This window comes from Alternaria triticimaculans (assembly GCF_023758025.1).
Source record: "Alternaria triticimaculans strain BMP 0046 chromosome Unknown scaffold_11, whole genome shotgun sequence".
Lineage (NCBI taxonomy): Eukaryota > Fungi > Ascomycota > Dothideomycetes > Pleosporales > Pleosporaceae > Alternaria > Alternaria triticimaculans.
The window spans coordinates 520,878-540,080 of NW_026055968.1; the positions used below are offsets into that span (position 1 = coordinate 520,878).

The following is a 19,203-nucleotide window of genomic DNA, read 5'->3' on the forward strand; positions in this document are numbered from 1 at the left end:
AACTCAATCTATAACATCATACCAACATTCACATTGTGTCGTTCTTCGCCTGTTGTACAGAGGACGCCATGGCCTGCTCAGGTACCTCCGTCGCAACTGCCGAGCCCCGAGCCCCGATCCACATCTTCACCATGACGTATACGTTCTAGAATTCTCGCACACCACGCAGCAGCATCCATCGCGTTTAAACTCCGATACCACCGAGATCTTGCTATGGTGGGGATAACAGTAGTTATCGAGCTAGGGTAGAGATTGGCTGGTGGCGGCGTTGATGATGTTTCCATGAACACTACAGCTTCGCTATAAAGACGCGCCTTCCCGGCCGCTTTCCATACCTACCTATCAACGAAACATTCGTATCAAAACCACATCATGTCTCTCAAGTACAACAAAGTCCTCGTCCTAGGCGCCACATCCGGCATCGGCTGGGCACTCGCCGAGAAGATAGTCCAAGACGGTAAACACGCCATCATCGTCGGCCGACGACAAGAAAAGCTCGATGAATTCCAAAAGGCGCACGGCAGCGACAAAGTCTCAACCTACGCCTTCGACATCACCAAGCTAGACGAAATCCCCAAGTTCGTCAAAGATGTAACAAGCGCACATCCGGACCTCGACTCCATCTTCCTCAACTCGGGCATCCAGCGCGGTTTCGACTTCTCCAAGCCCGAGACAGTGGACTTGGATGTGCTAGAAATGGAGTTTAGGACGAATTACCTGAGCTACATGCACCTCACCACAGCATTCATCCCGTTCCTGCAGAAGCAAGACAACGAAACCAGCCTCATCTACACAACCTCAGGCCTCGCCCTCATGCCCCTGCCCCGCTGCCCAAACTACTGCGCTTCCAAAGCCGCACTGCACCACATGATCCTCGTGCTGCGCCATCAACTAGGCAATGGCCCGGGCAACATCAAGGTCATTGAGATCTTCCCGCCTGCGGTACAAACGGAGTTGCATGATGAGAAGCATCAGCCTGATATCAAGGATGGAGGCAATATTGGGATGCCGCTAGCGGAGTTTACGGAGGAGGCGTGGAAGGGGTTGGTGGAGGGGAAGGAACAGATTCCGGTGGGGTTTGTGGGCAAGGCGTTTGATGCGTTTGAGAATAAGAGGCAGGAGATGTATAGGCAGATTTTCTTGTCGGAGAAGTAGATGTTGAGGATTTGAGGGCTAGTATGTGTTTCAGGAAGCATGGATGGACGGATAGATGGCAGAGTGGGGCCTATTGGTACCTAGAAATTCAAGCCACATTTGGACCCTGATGTATAGGCTTAAGGAGATGTGCCGTTGAGAAAACCATCTTTTGCTATGAGCAAGTGATCGCAAAAAAAAACAATGCCATCAGATGCGTTCCTAGTAAGATCAATGGCTGTTTCATTCAACAAATAAAGTCGGGGCAGTTGCGCAGCCAACACGCGCACAGCCCCAATGCGGCGCAGACGTTCCGAGTGGTGTGGGTGCTAGGCGTGCTCCCGCCCGTATCAACTCCACCCCGTCTCACCAACTCCCGTCGCGCATTCTCTGACCGACTTCTCCTTACAATCTGCCTGAGCGTCTTCATAGAACCGATATTTGCGCATTACACGCGACCGAGAAACTTAAAACACACTCATCATGGCGGACAGCTTCAGAAACGCGATGATCAACCGGTCTCTCCGCGACATCAAGAACGTAAGCAGTATCCAGCTCCTGAACATCACATGATTCTAACGACATGGACGCAGAACCTCGAATTTCTCGTCGAGTCCAACGTCCTCACCCCAGCGCAACACGACACCATCGCATCGCAACTCCCCGTCTCAGCGGAAAACAGCGCGCGCGCCCTCCCCGCCGTGCCCTCAGCGCAGCTCTCTGCGATGAACATCCAGAGCGAGCCCACGCCTCCCCCCGAGAAGAAGAACCCAGCAAACATCGGCTACTACGCCGACACGCCCACCAACGCACCACCCCCAGCCTACCCCTCCGTCCCCGCCACACCCGCCGGCCCCCCCGTCCTCGCCCACGCCTCAGCAATGTACCAGTACAACGCGCAAGACGCGGGTGACCTCGCGCTTATGCCCAACGACAAGGTCGTTGTGACGGAGTACATGAACAACGAGTGGTGGAAGGGACGCAACGAGCGCACGGGTATGGAGGGTATCTTCCCTGCTAGCTACGTCCGCAAAGAGGAGAAGAGCGTTGTTCCTGCTTACAGTGGGGCGCCCGCACCGAGTAACTACGGTAACATGCCGTTGGATATTGCGAGTGGTGCGCAGCAGGGAGGACAGGTGCAGCCGGCTGGTGAGCCGAGTAAGATGGAGCAGAATGGCAAGAAGTTTGGTAAGAAGTTGGGGAATGCGGCGATTTTTGGTGCGGGTGCTACGATTGGTGGAAATATTGTCAATTCTATCTTTTAGATGGGGTGGTGGGAAAGATGGGATGGATGGAGATGTGGGTGCGAGGACTGCGCCCTGGCGTTTTTGGGTTGTTTTTGGGTTCGTTGTTACGACGTGTGGATTGCGGGATGGTATGGGATGAACAGGGTTTCTATCGGAACTAATGTGGTATAGGAAGATTGAATATGAGATTTCCTCGCTTATCAACAGACATACTAGCACTCTTGTGACAGCGTGGTTGTTTGCAGTGCATCATCGCCATCAAGTCCTACTTCAAGGACATACTCGCGACGGCATTGACATGCAGCTGGTGTGTTTGACAGGCCTACCAACAGAACCAACCACATACCAGTCAATTGCACTCCGCTTTCTCGTTTGCAGGTCAAGCAGATGCGTTGATATCTCCACACTTCACTACCAGACCCTACTGAAGTCGCTACAGCTTCGCACATCACTCACCGCACCACATCTTGAACACGCAGCCCGAAGTGCCACCGCAATGTCTCGTCGCCAACCCCAACCCTTCGAACCCCCCAGCTACGCCGCCGTCCAACAAGGCAACTTCGGCATCCCAGCTGCAGTTTCAAAATGGAATCCTTCCAACAGACCAGCAGCCCCTACACGTCATCGGTCCTCCTCACCCCCGTCTCGCGAGCCAGCGCCCAGACAGCGAAACCGATCGTACGCCCCTCCCTCGCTCCCTCCCTGCCCCCTTCTCCGCATATTAAAGACTTGGAACTGCGCTGACCGACTCAATAAAGCATGTGGGCCCAAGCCCTTGTTCTCTTCAACGTTATTGGGACGCCCTTGTCGTATGGCACGACGCTGGAACACCACTTTACAACGGTATTGCCTAGGCGTTCGATGCTTGGTCTAGCTATAATACCGAGTTTACAACTTTTCTTTCTCTTCGCCGCGCCGTTGCCAATCGGTTATGTATACCGCTGCTGTATACTCGACTCCGGTGCCCGACCCTGGGGCTGGAGAGTCTTGTTTGGAATAAGCGTACTCGTAGCGATTGCGGCACAGTTCTCGTTGTATGCAACGCAGAGTTATGTCGCTGTGGTCGTGTTGCAAGGACCCGTTCTAGGCACCGCACTGGGGGCGTGTTTCACGATTAGCAGTCTAGTCCTCGCCGGGCACTACAGAAACGATGTTCCGCTGGTGTCTGTGCAGAGTGGGTTTGCGGGCTTCGCAGGGGCGGTCGTGTATACCGCTCTATCCAGATTTGCATACGAAAGCAGTGAAGGTGGTAACGCGGCGCGCCTACATCTCTACACCGGCGCCGTAACAGCTGCCACACTGCTCACCGCATTCTTCCTCCTCGCTCGCCTCGATCCACAGAAAGAGAAGGATTGGATGAACGGACATACAATTCGTCTCTGTATGCCCAAACACTTCCTGGACGATTTAAAAGGCGGTGGTATGTGGTTTCTCCTCGGCTACATGTTTGTCTTCTCAGGGACCCTCATATACCCCTTCTACAGCATCCTGCTCCTCACCCAACCCCCCGGCCTCTTCTTCCCGGATACAGCAACATACAGTCTCCTCGCTATGTTAAGCGTTGCCGCTGTGTCAGGCTCTGCAGCGGCAAACATATATGTTTTAAGAACGGTTGGAGCGGTGAATATGTTCGTTGCTGCGGCGGTGCTGGGGGGTGCGGTATGTCTTGCGCCTGTGCTATATCCGGGACTCGTTGTTGTTATTCCGCTTGCGGCGCTGTATGGGGTTGCGCTTGGAGTGGTGTTTTCGCTGCATATGGTTGTTGTGGCGTCGTTTCTTAGTAGGAAGGTAGATGGGAGGTGGGAGGATGATATGCCCGCACGGGTTGCTGTTGGTATGGTGTTGGCGGGGTTTAGTGCTTTTGGTGGGGTTGTTGGGGCTGCGGCGTTGATTGAGGGGAGTGAGCGGGGTGGGCAGATTGCGATGAAGGTGGCGGGTGCTTGTATGGTTGGTGGTGGTTTTTTGGTTGGATGCGCGAGGTTGTGGCGGTGGAAGGAGGTGTTTTATGCTGTCTAGAGCATATGATGCATATCTGAGGTCGGATAAGCGCTTCTGGTTCAGTTCTTCGAGATTTGTGGATTTCATGTCTAATTACTAATTATTTTGTATATACAGACGCATACATGCGTGTCATAATGGTCATTCAAGCTTATACGTAGATGTAGCAGAAAGGTCCCTCAGTCGTGCTCATCAGATCCTCCATCCTCTCTGTGCCATCCGCAGCATAGCCAAGGTTGATAGTCGTGTCAAAGGTCGTGTTGGCCGAGGGAGGCATGTTCAAGAAGGTGCCAGTACCCGAGATACCGCCAGCCTCGCTCGTGCGCTTCTTGCGGTCGAGCTGCTGCCAGATCCACCAAGTCCTGTCAATCTGAGCGTGGTGGAGGTAGAAGAGCGGGTCACCGGGAGAGACGAAGAAGTCACGGCCGGGGTCACCGCCCATGGAGTAGTGACCACCGCCGTGGACACCCAGGCTGTCTGTTCCTGGTACACCCTGCATGACCATCTCGAATTGCCAAATGTCCTTCTTGTTGATGATGAGGTCGGCGATGGCGGTCGCGTTGGCCCACTTCTTGTTGCTGTAGTCGGTCAAGTCGCGTGTCAGACATCTGGGGTTGTAGGAAAGGCCGTCGCCGTTTGCAATCTCGGTTCCGTTGGTTGTGCTCAGAGCGACGGGGCCAAGGTTGACCTCTGGAATGATTGTTAGTATCTGTCTGAACATCTAGGGTTTGTACTGGGTACTTACTCATGTCCTTGAATGGACCGCTCGTTACACAGCCGCCACCGGTACCGGCGGGAATGTAGATGTATGGCTCGCCTCTGCCCGCAATGACAACTTGTCCCTGGCCGGGAATGAACTTTCCGTTGCCGGACATGGAAGAGGCAGATCCGTCGAGCATAGCCGACTTCTCGAGACCGCTAGCAGCAGTCTTGGCCCAGTCCCAGTAAGGCTGAGTGCCCTTGTAGCCGCACTCGTTCTTGAGAGCTTGCTCGTACTGCCAGGTGAAGTACCTGTGCCATGCCAGGAAGGTACCAGTGTAGTGGATTTCCATGGTCTTCAGGATGTGGTTGCCAACAAAGTCATCGAAGCGAGACTTTGCTCCTGGGATGAGTGAAGCAGGCGTGTTGGCCTTCTTCTTCTGGAGGCAGAGTACGGCATCGGTGTAGGCTTTGCGTTCCGGCTTCGTCAGGGCGCTCCATTCTTTGCGTACCGACACATTGTTCCAGGTGCAAGCAGCTCGCTTTGATGAAGTTGCTGCAAGTGCTTCCTCGACTTGTTGCTGAGCGAAGAGAGCCAATTGCTCAAGTTGTTCGGTTGCGACCGAAGGATCGCTCGAGGGAGCAGTAGGTAGCGAGGAGGGGTCTATCGGCGCATCTTGTGGAGCTGGTAGCGCGTGTGATAGAGTTCCAGCGAGCAGGGCCAGTGCGATGGGGGAGTTGAAACGCATATTGTCTGTTGACCAATGGAACTGATGGATCAGGAAGTGGCTTATTTAGCAGAAGAAGCTGAGTGCTGATGAGCAAAAGAAAAACGTGCCGCTCCCATACATATACCTCGAAGAGATGACCATACACCGCTACCGATTGAGCCTGCCATGCTCACTGCCGGGGTTGGTGGCGAGTACATGCCGAAGCCACCACGACCTTGCTGGAACAGTGCTGTACACCGCATCTAGTCTTGCTATCTCCGTCTGCTGGCGAAGAATTGGAGCAAGGCAAGGCGATGCCACGTGTGGGGCCAATAACTTTTCGGTGCCTGGAGCCTGTGCCTACCCATCTCCGACTATACTCATGCCCTGAGCGCAAGGACCCTGAGGCTAGATTGGCGGGCTACCTACGAACCGGGTCGTGTTCTCAAGCGAGTCCATACGAAGAGCCATCGTTCGGCGACATGTGCATGGCAAGATCGGAAGTAGCTTGCCGGACAACTCATATGGCGCCGATGTACCCATAGTGTCATGTCAAGGCTGCCCGGTCTTCAGATGGCCACGGGCCTAGCGTCGTTTGGATAAAGACCCAAAGTTGATGCGCGGGAACATGATGGGCGCGCAGCATTCTGAATCATGCCGGCTGCGAGTAATGTATGCGCTCCGCGGTTGTTAGTTACCCATACAACAGGTAGTTCGACAACTCTACCTCGATCATGTCCGTAAATCTATCATTTCCTGCCGAGGATGCCCTGATACCAGTCTGTTCCACGTCTGCAGGTCATCACGTCCGAGACCTGCATAATGAGCCGCGACCCGCCCACGTGCAGGAGAGGAAATATTCATCCTGGCGGCAAGCCATGTGGTATACGAAGATTCCCTGAAAAGTGTACTGATCCTTCCATAATTCAGGAGCCTGCATCGGGTCTGGTCGCTCGGATATCGTGCGTGTTAGGTGAAGACTGCTAAGCATTCTATGCCGCTGCACATTGGTGGCGCAATCATGCCATGGCGCTAGGCCACGCTAAGGGATGAGATCCGTCTTGCCGACTCCCCGTCCCGCTTCCTCCACTCCATATTCACACCGAGCGCAAGGCCAGTGAGGCCTCCAGTGCTTCCAAGCTACCGGTTAATCTCGATTGCGAATCTAACGTGCAGCCGCACGGGAGGCCCCATTCTGGCGCGGTCATTGGCTTACGCACCACCTTTCGAGTCTCTGAAAGCGTGCCGTCTGTTACGACCTTCCTTACAAGGCGCCTGGAAGCGACAAGCGCAGCAGATATTAGCCGATCTCTCAGCTCTCTTCAGTCCTGCCTCGGTTTGCAGTAGATGTACTGCAATATGCTGTCAGTTTGTTCTCGAGCTGACCGGCAGACGGCGTGTCCAAGCATAGCCTACGCGGCCCGGGGGATCTGCTCACTCTACTTTCCCGCAACGGCCCTTCTCTTCATGGCCTGATACCATCTGTGTCCTCAGATTGTTCTGCGAACTCCTCTCTTCTCCTGCCAATGCTCGGTTGTACTCCGTATTGACGAAATCATTCTCCACCGGCCCGTGCTCTAGACTAGCACAGTGCAGTGGGTTTAGTTTCGAAGATGTGCAGTAAACGGTATGACATGCAGCTTCTAGCTCTTCATCACTCGCTTTAACGATTTCTAGAGTGAGGTTCATGCGGCACTTTGGATACTCCCTCGCTGCCTTACCTTGGCAGCTTCATATCCACGTGGCCGGTAGCGCAGTTACGCATCTTTGTCTGCTTTTTGTGGATAGGTTCATCCGCATTCACGGAATGGTAGCACGAAGAACAGCTTCAGTGACTATTCAACTCATACACTACTGTCAGAACGTGCCGCTACACTGGGCGTTCAGCCACAGCTCAGTGCCGTCGCCAGTGCCGTCGCAACTCCCGAGGTTCTTTAGGACCGCACTTAGATTACCCTACCAGCGCCGTGCCCGAGACCCTGCACTTGAGACTCTGCGTCTGCAGGGGTAATCTTGGATCAAGGGATACTATTTCCTGCCCCGTCAGTCTGCCACGCAAAGACCCATACTTTCCTCTCGAATCAGCCGTCCACAGCCACCATTCCTTCCAGGTGTAGCGAGACTAGTCCAGACGGTTTCTCGCCAGCACATGTCGTTATGGCTCGGTACCAGATTCGATGAGCCCAACCTCTTGCGCCGCGTGATGGATCGCAGATGCCAGAAAACAAGGTTCGCGTTAACTGTATTCTCTCCGTCCTTCCGTGTGGCGGTTTAAGGTCTTGCAGACAGGAGCTGCTGGTCTCAAGACGTACGCCATGTGAAACCCCTGACGTCGTCGCGAACTCCCGCTCGCTGGTATTATATTGCATATAGTGCAAGCATCTTGCTGGAACATCGAAAAACTTGCGTGATCTGGAATCCTTCACCTTCAATTGACGTGCTTCCCACAATGCAGCAAAGCGGCGCAGCCATGCCACCAATGCGACCTTACGAAGATCAGGGTCCTACCATCCTCGCGAGCACGCTAACCGTCACCGTCGTGGCCGTGCTCACGACGATTGCGAGGTTCTATGTCCGAGTTAAGATGATCAGGAATGTTGGTTGGGACGTGAGTACTCCGCTGGCAAGGCATGGGTGAGCAACACTGACTTTGTGCGATCAGGACTATGTGATGCTGTTGGCTATGACATTGGTATGGACCGACTGTTCTTGGGATTACCGCACACTGCTAACACTCTGCAGTGCATTGCTGGTCAATGCCTTGTTATACCACAAGTTCACATGGGGGCAGGGAAACACATCGACTATATCAAGAAGGAAGACTTCGTAGCCGCTCTGAGGTTGAACCTCATTTCGCAGCCAATCTTCCTGTTCGCCATATGTTTCGTCAAGGTCTCTGTGGGGTTCTTTCTCCTTCGGATCGCGGTCGGACGGTTATACAGGCGCTTGATTATCGGCATCATGGGTGAGTGCATAACTCTCTGATAGCAATATGCGAAGCTAACCAGTCCTAGTATTCATGACGGTTTATACCATTGGCTGCGCCCTTACAGTCGTCACGCAATGCCAACCCCTAAGTCTCATGTGGGATCAAAGCGCCAAAGGCACATGCTGGACCATCCAGACGAGACAAGCCCTGGGCTTCCTGAACATCGTACTGAACATCATCACCGATATTGCCTTCTCAGTTGGCATACCTGCAAGTGCTTCCAGACCCTGACCACTGCATTGACTATGCTAACGCGCCCATGCAGATTCCTATGCTGTGGGGCGTACAAATGAACCGCCGTCACAAAGCGTCCCTCATCTGCATCCTTAGCCTTGGTACATTCGCTACAGTCGCCGCTTTGGTCAAACTATCCTACCTTCCTCATTACGGACGGGAAGGCGACCTCCTCTGGGACTCGCGCGACATGACCATCTGGACCGTCGTCGAATGCAACGTGGGTATCGTCGCCGGCAACCTGCCCTGCCTCAAACCGCTCTTCCGATCCATCCTCGTATCCACATACGGCAGCGGCTCCCGCAAGAACTCGCAACCGCGATACTTCTCAGATGCATACGGAAAAGGTACAAAGCAGCGCTCTGCGGTCAAAAGCTACGGTCCTCTCGCATCGAACAAGACATCAGAGGGCGAGTATGCAGGTCATAGCGCTGCTGGCAAGTCATACATGCTCACAACAATCGATGCGGCGAACAAGCAAACTGGAGATCTAAGCAGGAGTCCATCCGGAGGAAGCTCAACGAGCGGGGAACGAGGAAGCACGGAGAGCGATACAAGGCTGCACAACAAAGCACATGGAAGTAGCGGGATGGGCAACATCACCGTGACGACAAAGGTAGATGTGACTGAGTCGATGCATTCAAACGACATCTACGAGAGCGGGAGGACGTATCAGAGACCACAAGCAAAGGAGATGGTGTGAAGTAGGAACGAAGTTTGGTGGTGATGGTAATGTCTTTCTTATGTTTCTCTCTCTGTGTCTGTGTCTCGTCTAATGTATACCCTATCGCTCATCTAATGGCTCACACTAATAAATATTATGTATCTAATGATATCCATCTGAACACCACATTTGAATCGAACCTGCCCAGCCAATTCCGTGCGTCGATGGCAACATCTCTTGATGTTGTCTTCGTTCGACGCAGTATGTAGATTCGCAGGCCCACCGTCTCCGACGCGATACTCTTTTGCCCGAATTTCGAACTGCTAACAATAATGAAAATGCGGTAATGCAATGGTGCCTTGCGGCTTCTCTCTCTAGCTCCCTACTCGGGGCGGTGTATATAACAGCAATCTCGACAAACGTCGGACGCAATGACAAAAATGACAAAGGAAATGTTTCTCGATTAGCTCAAGTAGAGCACAGTGGTGTTTGAACAAGGGTATCGAACTTCGCGCAGCTCAACCGGAAAGGCTGCGTGTGCTCCTGCGGCACGTGGAGCGCAATGTTGCGGAGCACTCCATCCGGTAGCGAGAGTAACCTGGACTCGCGGTTCCTCGATTTGTTTGACTTCGGCGAAGCCTTCAGCGTTGCTTCAGGCGCAATCTCGCCGATCTGGTCTTCAAACGAGATATCAGCCTGAGAGTCGCGCATGCACCACGTCTCCCGCCACATAGCGGAGATGTGCTGGCGTTCTTCGCGGGACGCGCTGTCGTCTTCGTCTTCTGGCTGCTCTTGGATGACGTGGATCTTCTTCTCGTCGTCGCCGTCGGAGTCAGACGATTCTTCCAGCGAAGAGGCGGAGATCTTGCGGAAGCGATGCACGTCTGCGTCCATGGGCCGGTCGAGCCAGTCGTCCATCTCCTCGTCGGACATCTCGCTGCGGGTGCTTCTTGAGGAGCTCCAGGAGTAGCTGCTTTGCGGTGTTTGGGGTGGGGAGATGGGTGGGCTGAGCGTGGACTCGTAGGTTGCTTGCTTCCAGTGCACGTAGCCTTGCATGCCTTGGATGAATTCCTTGCTGGGCTTGCGGTCCATGGGCATGAGGAATTGCTGGATGGGGAAGAAGCTGCCTTCGACGGGGGAGATCGGCGGGGACAGGAAGCCGCTGGATATCGGCGTCTCGAGGTCGAATTCGGTGCATCGTGTCGTGTCCTGGGAGCTTTCCCGATCTGACTCCGGCACTGATGTGAGCGATGTTGTCGATGAAGCCCTCGTGCGTTCCGCAGATTGCTTGACCGAGAGCACCGGATCCTCTTTCAACGACCGCATGTGCGAAAGGAGCTGGTCGTGAGTTTCGTTCAGCCGTTGGAAGAACGACTTCTTCTGTCGCAGGACATGCGGACGAAGGTCGTCGTACGGCACGCCAATGGTAGTCGACATCCTGGCAGCGAGCGATTGATTTCGATTGAGTTCCGATTCCTGGGTCCGAAGAGAGTTCAATGTTTCAGGAGGTGTTCGCGCGAGGGTGTTTATGTTGATAGGGGCATGCTAGTTGCTTTTTTGCGATTGTTGTTGTTGTGTTGACCACGGGCGCCACGGGATACAAATACAGCTGAAACTGGGAAACACAGCTGCGCGTCCCTCCGGCCCCGCTAACAGTCGCAAAGCAAGGCGGGGCGATCTTCGTAATACGCCAGAAAAACGGTTGATCCATGCAGAGCCGTTCGGTCAATAGTCCAGCGACTGTCCGGCAAAGCGCCTCATTGGCTCAATGCTGCTGAGGCGGGGCGATGTTGTGGTTCGGACTCGCATCCGATGACCTCAGAAAGACGAGGACCGGGGTGTGTTTTTCGCCTATGCCTTAGCTACATGCACACCAAAGAACGAAAGACTGGTTCACCATTCAGAAAGCCGTTGGAGTGCATATTGCAGATGTCAGTGAACCCCGTCCATGCACGAACGTTTCCATAGAGACAGCTGCGATACTCGTCACTTCACGACAAAACCCATCAGTACCCAAGGCATCCCATGTGATGCGAAACATGATCGCTGGGATGTGTCGGAGAATAATGTGGAGTAAGTCATTAGCGAGCAGGTCCAGAACACACTCCCACTACGATCCGATGACATGTGCTCAATTTCCCAGAGCGCTCGCGTTAAAGCCGTTGGTAATGAGGCGCCTTGGGCTGTTGAGGCTTGCCAAACAAAGCGACGTAAACCGGTCCGAAACTCTAAAATCCAGCATAACAGCTTTTTGACACTTTGATTTCGCACCGTATTTTCGAGGTTTCCCATTACTTTTCGTCTGTGCTCCCACGTTTCGTCTGCATTACGCAGCTGCCGAGGACCCCACGGAGTCTTTTCCTTGCATGAACGATGCGGGTCGTGGACGTGGACTAGACGTCATGTGAAAGTCGTCTTTATTGCCAGATAGGAGGTACTTCGTAAGTCGTATATTGGGGAGCCCATCCAGCAGCCCAAAGTTTGGCCCGTGAAGCAAAGTCATCATCGAAATCCAGCATCAACCTGCTTGTTGAATATGCGCACAGCACGCTGATGAACTTTGATGACAGACTCGAAATTTTCGACCGTGGTTCGGTGCATGTCAGTAGCACTAGCCGGCCGGTGCCCAAGAGCCATATCCCAAAATGGTTAGGCTCCTCCTTGCGACGTTCGTGCCCAAGAAGTTTGGACGCGTTACGGGGCGAACACAACGCTCTCTGACCACCGCCTTAATAATTTGCACGATGCGATCGCACCCTCAGTCTGTGCATTCGGTTTCCCAGACAGGGCCACGCGGATCGCCTCTTAGCCTTGGAATCAAAAAAGAAGGGGTGAAGACCACGCATTGCCCAGTGACAGCCCAAAATTGGTACCCAGTCCTTGGCGCAAAACCGTTGTGCTGGTTGCTGCAGTTCCCAGGCCCTAACTAGCGAGCGCGGCACCGGCAATCAGCACTAAACGACTAAGATTCCGTGGGAAACCGAGGCAATTGGCTCGGTACTTCACGTCAGCATGTGCGGCAGTGGGAGCGACCTTCATTCGCTGCGCGTCTTCAGTACGGAATTCCGTACACTTTAATCTGTTGGATTTCTTCCCTATCTATTACAACTTCACATGCGCCATCATCCCTCCTCTCCGAGCGTCTGTCCGATAAGATTCGGGAGATCCGAGCACGCAACACAGACACGCAATACGGACAAGAGAGGAGGGCCGTGGTGGCTCGAGGCGAGCGGGGAAGCCCACGTCTTCCGGTGCGCACGGCGCAAAAATAGTAAATGACGGGTGTGCGGAGAGGAGAAAATGACGATGTGCGGTTCTGGACTTTGTGATCGCAGCAGGGTTGTGTATCAGAAACTTCTTCTTGCAGGATGAACTTTTCTTACGAGCAGAGTTTGCGCGTTGGACTTGCATATTGTTCTCGTAATGGAGTGCTGAGGAAAGCACGCGTCGAGTATTCGGTTTTGAAGCAAGTCTCTCGTTGCGATCTTTGCGTTTGAGAGTACATTGGTGTTTGGGATGGTTGAGTGATGCGGCAATCGTGTGCGCCTCGTCGCTGTGTCATCGCAGTACCAGTCGGCGAGAAAGTCCACAGTCAATCATGTGGTGTGTTCTCATCGCGAATCGCAAGACTGCAATCGCGAAAGACACCTGCCAGTTGTATATATTCTGCCGCCTGTTGCTCATCCTTGTCAAGTTTCGTTGGCGAGTGGCGCACGACGGACGAAATCATCCAATGGTCGCCATTGAGGCACGTCTTCCCAGTGAACCCAGCACTGCACGCTTCAACGGTACATTCTGTATCGTGGAGCGGTTACCCGTCTGATCTGGGTAGTTGTTAGTCATCTTCGCTTTTCAACGTACAGGCCCAGCATGGTTTCCATCCGCGGGCGATCGAATAGAATGAGTATACGTACCGGCTTTCGCACACCATCGTGCAGCGCGGCGGGTGCGCGTATACACAAAGCGGGAGAATTATATAAGGCATGCTTTCTTCCCGCTTTCTCAGCCTCGACATCTTCATAGCTAAATAAGTCCCCACATCAACTTCATCCAGTGTAATGGCGGAGCCCACGACAGCACGCACCGCATCGTGGAGGAACGTCAAGACTGTCGGCTGTCGATCTTGAATCTTGGCTGACGGCGTGAACAGTCCGTTCAACTGGTGAATTGAATGACAGGAAACTCATCCAGCTATCGAGTGACGATGCGAGCAGCGTTCCGCAACATGAGCCAACAGGCGAATGCACTGGAATCCGGGTGTATATATATATATATATAGGAACCACGCGCAGAGTAAAACGCGACAGAGTGCCTGTCCGCGAGACTTGTCATTGTGAGCCGTTTCGTTTTCTCGCACAGTATACATCGAGTGACATGGTGAAACCGTGCTCAGCTCGAGGAAACCTATTACCGTCAGCTCAATCGCCTTTTTGTGGAACAGAAGAGCTTACGGACTCAATTGCTAGGATGCCATACAAATGGCACCGGCCCGGTTACATCAGGGTTGTCGGACTAGATTGTCTCGCAACGAAGGTCTGGGAGTGTCGATCCGAATTGCATGGCACAATTCTGGTCGTGGCGTTATATATATAAGATTGCAGGTAGTGTCGACAGAAGTCATGGGTTTCGTAGCAGTAGTCGACAAAACTAACAGGGCAGACCTCGTCTTGCAACCATTATATCTGGACGTATATAAAGTTTTATATAATAAGGAAAATAAATGGCGGGATACGGTCTTTTCGTGGTGGGGATCTGGAGCAGGTTATATATCGTGGAGTTAGCGTGAACGCATGGCTGGTCCAAGAAAATGCGTGATTAGTCTACGAGTAAATTGAGGCGCTACCCATGTCTCGACAATTAGTAAAATGGTATCACGAGAGTGCGGGAAAGGGGTGACGTATTAAGAGAAGACGGGAGTGATATCCGAACGACTTTTCATATGTATTAACATGCGATGTCAGTACATACCCACTAAGATGCCACATACCCATACACAAGTACCACCTCATACCCCATCACCCGTCGACCACAACATCGCACCCGTCTCTCATCCCGTGTCAACCCACAAGTCCCTCCGCCATCACCCCTCACACCACTTAAAAGTTCGTACAAGCCCTCTCAAACCACCGACTCTCCAACGGCTGCGGAAAAACGCCCCCATCAATCAACTGAAACAGATCCCACTCGCCCGCCCCTCCCTCAGTCTTGAAGTTCCAAAAGATCCAACCTTTGGTCTTGGCTTCATACGCATCGAGCTGGACCTCAATGTAACGACGCACACTATTCTTCCAGTCTTGAGACCACAAGGAGACAGGACCGGATTTGCCGGCGCAGGTGTCGATGTAGTAGGACCCGGGGAAACTGCCTTCCATGCGGGAGCCCAAGTGGAAGCCGTTGAGGTGCGGGGCGCAGTCTGTGAAGGCGCCGGACCATTCGCCTACGACTGGGGTGGGGGGTTAGTGTGAGGATGGGAGGGGAGGAAGGGGAGGGGCTTACTGGTCCATTTGTCGGAGCTGTCGTAGTTGCTGACCTGGAAGGCAGGGGTTAGCAAACTTTTATTCTGTCGATAGTTGGGAGCTTGTAACATACAGAGTTACACGCAAGAGCGATGTGTTGGTCGATGGACATGCCGTTGACACCATCGCCAAAGATCTGGTACTCATGGTGATCCACAATCACATTGCTCGCACCATCCTTGGTAGTCAGGAAGTCGTTCAGCCAAGACGGGTTCTCAAAGCCATCGTGCATCATGGCGGGTGTGTCGCTAATATCTCGTAGGCTCCAATACGCGTCGTTGTAGAATTGTTTGACCATCTCCCGATCGAGCTTCAGTAGGAAAGGCTCGTTGAGGAATTGGATGGCGATAACGACATCTTGCATCTCTGGTTTGGCGTACTTTTGTGAGATCACGCTGAGTGCAGCGTGTGTGTGGCTCAGACTCTCGGCGTCGCCCCAGGATGGCCAAGATGATGTGTGGCCGCTGTGATCAAAGCCGTTCTGGGATTTGGGTGCGCCGTGGAGGTCGATGATGATCTTGAGACCGGTTTGGCGCGCCCAATCGATCGCGGCGTCGAGGTAGGGAGCGGCACCGGCGATGTAAGGCCCCCAGGGCTCCACGTAGCTATCGAGATGTGGCGTTAGTAAAACTTCATGTTGGCATTGTACGGAATCTCTCACCTCCAGTAACCGACGGGAATGCGCACGACGTTAAAGCCGGAACTCTTGATCTTCCAAAAGTCGTCCAATGAGACGAAGTTATCCCAATGTTGCTTCAGCACATCGGCACAAGCATCGTAGCCCAGTCGCTCGCAAAGCGTCCATTCGTCAAAGACTGGCCATTCTTCCGAGTCGTACTTCTCGAAGATGGATGGTGTGATGAACCTGGGTCTGTCAGGCGAGGCAAACAATGGGCGCGGGTTTGCTTACGGCTCCACGACAAGCCAACCGCCAATGTTGACGCCTCGCACTTTCTCGGTACCCCAGTCAAAGGCGACGCTTCGGCCGTGAAGGGTACTACAGATCTAGTAAGCCTATGAGACTGGGCTTGTACGGAAGGGTGCTCACCTAGGCGCGGCTGCTACAACGGAGGCCACAGCTACCAGTAGCGTTGTGATGAAGGACTGCGTACGCATGCTGGATTGGGTGTGGATTGGATTGGATTGTTTGCTGTATCTGTGCCAGAATATCGAGGTGCAGTAAGGCAGAGAAAGAAGGTCGAACGAAAAGACCAAGTGGTGTTTTGAAAGTGAACGAGTGAAGAAAGTAGTACAAGCCAGAATTGCGGGTACGATCTGTAAAGTTCAGGTACATACGTCGCAGGCACGTACACAGTAGAATAACGGGCAGTTGCAGACCTACATGCAGCGCGGATAGGAAGCGACCACCACAATAGACACTCGGAGTGACCAATCTCGGTTCCACGCCGTGACCTAATGGAAATGACAGGTGACGCAGTTTCCAACCGTGTCCACCTGGTCCTTATGGTACATCCTGTCGTATCCTTGCGTTGCAGAAGCGACACAGTACCCAAATGCGACCATGCCATTCCTCGAGATAGGGACATAGCTCCGCTACTTCCTCAACCGTATCCAGGTTAGAAATGCTGTGAGTTGGGAACTGAGTATCCAAGACGTGAAATATTTCGAACAGCGAAGCTTTCTCCGAAGTGTCAGGACAGCGCTCAAATCTCCCAGAATTCGAGTTCTTCCGCGAACACAAATCGAGAAGCTGTTGATTGAGGCTGTATCAATCCATGTAACCCGTGGTCTCATCCATGATAGCCGCGAAACTCTTAGTCTCACGATGCTTTCCACTCGTGATAGGTGGGAATTGCGACATCTTCAGTCGGAAGTCGTCTGACTTCTTAATCGCAGGTGCAAGATTCCTAACAATCTGTCAGTTCAAGCTACCACAAGTCTAAAGCAACATCGTACTTTACATCCCCACGAACGAGATAGTTGTTCCGTTCCATTGCAACGGCGAGCTCCTCTTGGTGGTTATCCAACAGTCCAGTGTTTGGCACGACGATCAGTGGGATCTGATAGCGAAGTGCTTCAAGGATAGACCCAGATCCTATACCTCGTCAGATGAATCAACTAGATGGGGTGGCTGTGCAGTACCTGCATGTGAGATAACCAAGCCTTTCGACCGCTGCACCAACTGGAACTGGGTTTTCAGTCCGTCCGGATTGAAATCTATACCATCTATGATCAGGTCTCCTTTTGATGAAGTCGTCTCCTGTATATATGCTGAAGCGAGTTTGGAGAACTGTTTGTACACGTCCTGGGCAGATCCGTATTGAACCAAAAGATGAGTGAATCCGCCTTCGCGTAGTGAGTCCAGACACGTTGGACTCAGCACTGATTCAATGAGCTCGGTGAACGGCGCCGTTGCTCCGGTAGTCACGAAGCAGAGCTTCGAATCAGACGTCCAGTTCCAAGCCATGGTGGATGTGATGAATGTCAAGATACCGAGGGATAGTAAACGGTGAGCGTGGTCAGTCCAGCCATCAACTGCCCTGGAGATCAGAACCAAAAGTCGAAATCAAGTCGGCGTCATGATGGTCACGATGGAGAGACGGCGGCGAAGGTCGGGGCCGTCTTAGCTCCAATTGGTCGGACGCACGGCCACACTTTGCACCCCATCGCCAAGCATTCCTTGATCGCGAAAAGTCGACGACAGCATCACCCGCCCAACCAACATCCAATGGCGTCAATACCACGAAGACTGCTCTTGCAGTCACGTCAATGCCCGTCGCGGATACGGACGCTCGCCGCATCCAAACACACATCCGCACAATGGCAACGGCCAATATCCACAACGCCGCGGCGATGTGCCAACGAACCCACGAAAGAGGGCTCTGTAACCGCTGCGGATGCGAAGAAACCGACTGAGACTCTGGACGAATTGGCGCCGGAATTACCTCAATCCTCCTTCTCGAACACCACGCAGACGAAGCAATTTCAGGATATGACACCGCAGGAGCGCGAATCCGCCATGTTGGAGAACCTCCGCGTTTCCCTCGCAGAGATCGATCCGAATGTAGTCCGCGACGCCCTGCGCAAGGGGAAACGCGGTCTCCCGCAGACCCAAGACTTTGGCCTGGAAACGGACGAAGACTTTGATATTGAGGAGGATGACAAGAGGAAGGTGTCTACCGGGTTCTGGGCCGAGGGAGAAGAGAGCATGGGACCGGATGAGGACTACTACGGAGACGACCTGACGAGTCACGGACACGGAGAGTTGGAGCAGCACCGCGAGTTGAGAGAGTACGCGCGGTTGATTGCGTGGGAGTTACCGCTTTTGAGCCGTACGTTGACCATACAATCCAACCAGACAAGAGACGCAATCTTTATACTAACACCTCCCCAGACCTCGCCCGCCCCTTCGAACCCCCCACAACCTCCACCCCCTTCCGCTTCCGCTACACCTCCTACCTCGGGGAATCGCACCCGGCCGCCAACAAAGTCGTCGTCGAATTCTCGCCCAACGACCTCTCCGCCTCACACTCCCTCACCCCCCTCCAAATCTCCAAAGTAATCAAACTCGCCGGACCCCGCTACAACCCCTCCACCAACATCGTCAAGCTCTCGTGCGAGAAATTCGATACACAGTCACAAAACAAGCGGTTCCTAGGCGACACCCTGTCTGCTATTATCAAGGAAGCGAAGGAAGGCAAGGATACGTTTGAAGACGTGCCGTTTGATTTTAGACATCATACGCCGAAGAAGAGGGCGGAGTTCCCCAAGGAATGGGTGCTGACGAAGGAGAGGAAACAGTATCTGGAGGAGAAGAGGGCGAAGACGGCTTATCTTGAGGATCAGAGGAAGGGGAATGGGTTGTTGGTGGATGGGAGCAAGGTGCTTGAGACGAGCTTGCCGTTTATGAGTGAGGCGGGCAAGGCGCCGGAGACGGTTATGGTGGGGGGTGCGAGGGGGAAGCCGTTGAGGTAGTGTGGGTGAAGTAAACGTTGATGTATGAATATGAAATGTTTGGTTGTTGTTACACAATGAAAGCAGCCTGGGTTTG

The 19,203-nt window shown here is 53.3% G+C and overlaps 8 protein-coding genes across 8 annotated transcripts; 4 read left to right on the forward strand and 4 right to left on the reverse strand.

Annotated features, from left to right (window-relative positions):
• Positions 1 to 372: 372 nt before the first annotated feature.
• On the forward strand, positions 373 to 1,155 carry J4E78_007352 (uncharacterized protein; the record flags this gene model as incomplete). The annotated part of the gene is made up of 1 exon (XM_049367959.1): positions 373 to 1,155. The coding sequence occupies one exon, from the start codon at positions 373 to 375 to the stop codon at positions 1,153 to 1,155; it is 783 nt and encodes a 260-aa protein (XP_049220280.1).
• Positions 1,156 to 1,617: 462 nt separating this feature from the next.
• On the forward strand, positions 1,618 to 2,399 carry J4E78_007353 (uncharacterized protein; the record flags this gene model as incomplete). Its single annotated transcript, XM_049367960.1, has 2 exons — positions 1,618 to 1,674; positions 1,728 to 2,399. 2 exons carry the CDS (start codon positions 1,618 to 1,620, stop codon positions 2,397 to 2,399), a joined length of 729 nt encoding a protein of 242 aa, XP_049220281.1.
• A 2,131-nt stretch (positions 2,400 to 4,530) lies between these two features.
• On the reverse strand, positions 4,531 to 5,827 carry J4E78_007354 (uncharacterized protein; the record flags this gene model as incomplete). Its single annotated transcript, XM_049367961.1, has 2 exons — positions 4,531 to 5,069; positions 5,125 to 5,827. The coding sequence occupies 2 exons, from the start codon at positions 5,825 to 5,827 to the stop codon at positions 4,531 to 4,533; spliced, it is 1,242 nt and encodes a 413-aa protein (XP_049220282.1).
• Positions 5,828 to 8,237: 2,410 nt separating this feature from the next.
• On the forward strand, positions 8,238 to 9,714 carry J4E78_007355 (uncharacterized protein; the record flags this gene model as incomplete). The annotated part of the gene is made up of 5 exons (XM_049367962.1): positions 8,238 to 8,396; positions 8,451 to 8,480; positions 8,531 to 8,753; positions 8,803 to 8,975; positions 9,043 to 9,714. 5 exons carry the CDS (start codon positions 8,238 to 8,240, stop codon positions 9,712 to 9,714), a joined length of 1,257 nt encoding a protein of 418 aa, XP_049220283.1.
• A 429-nt stretch (positions 9,715 to 10,143) lies between these two features.
• Positions 10,144 to 11,112, reverse strand: J4E78_007356 (uncharacterized protein; the record flags this gene model as incomplete). Its single annotated transcript, XM_049367963.1, has 1 exon — positions 10,144 to 11,112. The coding sequence occupies one exon, from the start codon at positions 11,110 to 11,112 to the stop codon at positions 10,144 to 10,146; it is 969 nt and encodes a 322-aa protein (XP_049220284.1).
• A 3,659-nt stretch (positions 11,113 to 14,771) lies between these two features.
• On the reverse strand, positions 14,772 to 16,307 carry J4E78_007357 (uncharacterized protein; the record flags this gene model as incomplete). Its single annotated transcript, XM_049367964.1, has 6 exons — positions 14,772 to 15,118; positions 15,172 to 15,205; positions 15,265 to 15,796; positions 15,853 to 16,056; positions 16,102 to 16,188; positions 16,240 to 16,307. The coding sequence occupies 6 exons, from the start codon at positions 16,305 to 16,307 to the stop codon at positions 14,772 to 14,774; spliced, it is 1,272 nt and encodes a 423-aa protein (XP_049220285.1).
• A 613-nt stretch (positions 16,308 to 16,920) lies between these two features.
• J4E78_007358 (uncharacterized protein) lies at positions 16,921 to 17,619 on the reverse strand (the record flags this gene model as incomplete). The annotated part of the gene is made up of 3 exons (XM_049367965.1): positions 16,921 to 17,059; positions 17,109 to 17,247; positions 17,295 to 17,619. 3 exons carry the CDS (start codon positions 17,617 to 17,619, stop codon positions 16,921 to 16,923), a joined length of 603 nt encoding a protein of 200 aa, XP_049220286.1.
• Positions 17,620 to 17,880: 261 nt separating this feature from the next.
• On the forward strand, positions 17,881 to 19,127 carry J4E78_007359 (uncharacterized protein; the record flags this gene model as incomplete). Its single annotated transcript, XM_049367966.1, has 2 exons — positions 17,881 to 18,484; positions 18,547 to 19,127. 2 exons carry the CDS (start codon positions 17,881 to 17,883, stop codon positions 19,125 to 19,127), a joined length of 1,185 nt encoding a protein of 394 aa, XP_049220287.1.
• Positions 19,128 to 19,203: the final 76 nt, after the last annotated feature.